This window comes from Clupea harengus, chromosome 2 (assembly GCF_900700415.2).
Source record: "Clupea harengus chromosome 2, Ch_v2.0.2, whole genome shotgun sequence".
NCBI lineage: Eukaryota > Metazoa > Chordata > Actinopteri > Clupeiformes > Clupeidae > Clupea > Clupea harengus.
Window position 1 is genome coordinate 3,190,786 of NC_045153.1, and position 2,500 is coordinate 3,193,285.

General features: G+C 43.5%; 1 protein-coding gene across 1 annotated transcript in view; it reads left to right on the forward strand.

Annotated features, from left to right (window-relative positions):
• The window catches only part of LOC116223563 (mast cell protease 1A-like), a 3,301-nt gene extending 1,175 nt beyond the window's left edge, over positions 1-2,126 (forward strand). Inside the window, exons 4-5 of the mRNA XM_031580745.2 lie at positions 702-959; positions 1,756-2,126. Of these exons, the coding sequence (XP_031436605.1) occupies positions 702-959; positions 1,756-1,920 (423 nt within the window). The 3' untranslated portion in view covers positions 1,921-2,126. The remainder of the gene's footprint in view (positions 1-701; positions 960-1,755) is intronic.
• The last annotated feature ends 374 nt before the right edge of the window (positions 2,127-2,500 follow it).

The following is a 2,500-nucleotide window of genomic DNA, read 5'->3' on the forward strand; positions in this document are numbered from 1 at the left end:
AGTGTGAGATAGTTGTAAAGTTTTCTTATGCACAATTGCCATGAACAGCAATGCCAAATTAAAACAGAAAATACAAGCAGACTTTAACGTGTTTAAAGCTTCAAACAGGAAACGAATGCAGACCTGAATGTGTTTAAACAGCAGACGAATGCAGACCTGAATGTGATTAAAGCTTCAAACAGGAAACGAATGCAGACCTGAATGTGTTTAAAGTTTCAAACAGCAAATACAAGCAGACCTAAATGTGTTTAAAGCTTCAAACAATAAAGGCTTCTGTTAGGTGTGTGTGTGTGTTTGTGTGTGTGTGTGTGTGTGTAGATGTAGATGTATGCTTGTGTGTGTGTGTGTGCATGTTTGTGTGCAATCCACCACTTCCTCCGTGGTTGACCCCTGCAAGCAGAGTGCAGGGCTAGTGATGCATGAGTGAGTCATGTGTGTGTGTGTGTGTGTGTGTGTGTGAGTGTGTGTGGTGTGTGTGTGTGTGTGTGTGTGTGTGTGTGTGTGTGTTTGTGTGTGTCTGTGTCTGTGTCTGTGTGATAATTGATAATTCATGATTAGGTTGTTGAAAGTCAGGCTCAGTTGGCGATTATAATGAAATTTTTCTAAAAACAATGATATTTTATATTTAAATGTATATTGCCTGACTGTTGCTTCCCAATGAATAACCCTGCAATGAAGTGATCTATTCCATAACCCTGTAGCTGAAGACCAAGGCCAAGCTGAATAAGTTTGTGAGGGTGATGGGGCTGCCCAAGAAGGATGGGATCGTCCCTCCAAAGGTGAGGTGCTGGGTGGCGGGATGGGGGATGCGAGCCCCTGGCTCCCCAGCAGAGCACCTCCTGCAGGAGGTGCAGGTCCAGATGAAGAGCCAGAAGGACTGCGAGGCTTCATGGACGAAATACTTCAACAGCACCCACATGACGTGCTCCTCTTCAAGCGAAGGCAAAGGCTTCTGCCAGGTGTGTGAGTGTGTGTGTGTGTGTGTGTGTGTCTGTGTGTGTTCTGTCTAATGGTCATACGTAAGTCCTGGCTGTTTGAATTTGTTTTCTTGTAATAAATGAATTGGTGTTAATTCTTTAAAGGTGCAGGACTGAGTTTAGGTTTTAGTGGCATCTAGTGGTGAGGTCTCATATTGCATCCAACTGAATACCCCTCCCTCAGCCCCTTTCTTCCAAGCGTGTGGGAGAATGTACGTGTCCGTCAGGTGTCATTAGCTACTTCCTTATCGCCTACGTCTGCATTGAGTATGTATAATGTAGTATAATACGCCCGCATTGAGCATGTATGATATAGTATAATACGCCCGCATTGAGTATGTATAATATAGTATAATATGTAAAGTGATGGGTGGATAGGGAGCAATTTGATATTTTCCAACACTGACAAGAGGGAAAGATTTCGTGTGTTGGAAACTATGCCCAAGGTTATATTCTAGCTAAAGCTATCAAACAACAAGCCCTAACCCACAACAGGCCCTAACCCTAACCCTATCGGTTAATCTTTGTGTTCTGCCCTCTCCTGCCCCAGTGATGCCCTCTCAAACGTATCACTGCTGATCCTAGTGATGGATGAGTGGATTGATTTGATCATGCTAGGTTTGTTCCAGCCATAAAGAAATGTTATGATTATCGTTTATTATATCCGTCCGTCTCTCTCTCCCCCTCTCCCTCTCTCTCTCTCACACCCTCTCTCCCTCCCTCTCTCTCTCTCTCTCTCCCTCTCTCTCTCTCTCCCTCTCTCTCTCTCTCACTCCAGGGGGATTCTGGAGGGCCTCTTGTGTGTAATACTAAAGCTCAGGGTATTGCTGCTTACACCAATAAAGACTGCACAGACCCCGCAGTTCCGCAGGTGTACATCAGGATCTCTGCCTTCCTGCCCTGGATGAAGAAGGTGATGAAGGGACAAGACAGCGAGCCATGAGCCTTTAAAGTGACCACCACACTGGAGCCATGAGCCTTTAAAGAGATCACCACACTGCAGTGTGTCTGCCTCTGTGTGTGTTTGTCGGTGTGTGTGTGTGTCTGTGCCTCTGTGCGAGTTTGAGTGATTTTTAAACTGTCGTACTTCTTTTGCTGTACATTTTCAGGACTTTGTTTCAATAAAAATTCCAAATCTCTGCTACTGAACAATGGAAACAGACATGAATGCTGTTCACAAACAAAGTTATAACATATAACAGCTATCACTGTCACTGGCTAGGACAGGGTGGAACCAATGGCAACTATAATTACATACTCAATACTGATCAATGGAGACTGTGATTAACTACTCATTACTGATCAATGAAGACTGTGATTAGATACTCAATACTGATAGGTCGAGACTGTGATTACATACTCAATCTTATTGATCAATGGAGACTGTGATTAGTTTCTCATTATTGATCAATGGAGACTGTGATTAGATACTCAATACTGATCAATGGAGACTGTGATTAGATACTCAATACTGATCAATGGAGACTGTGATTAGATACTCATTACTGATCAATAGAGACTGT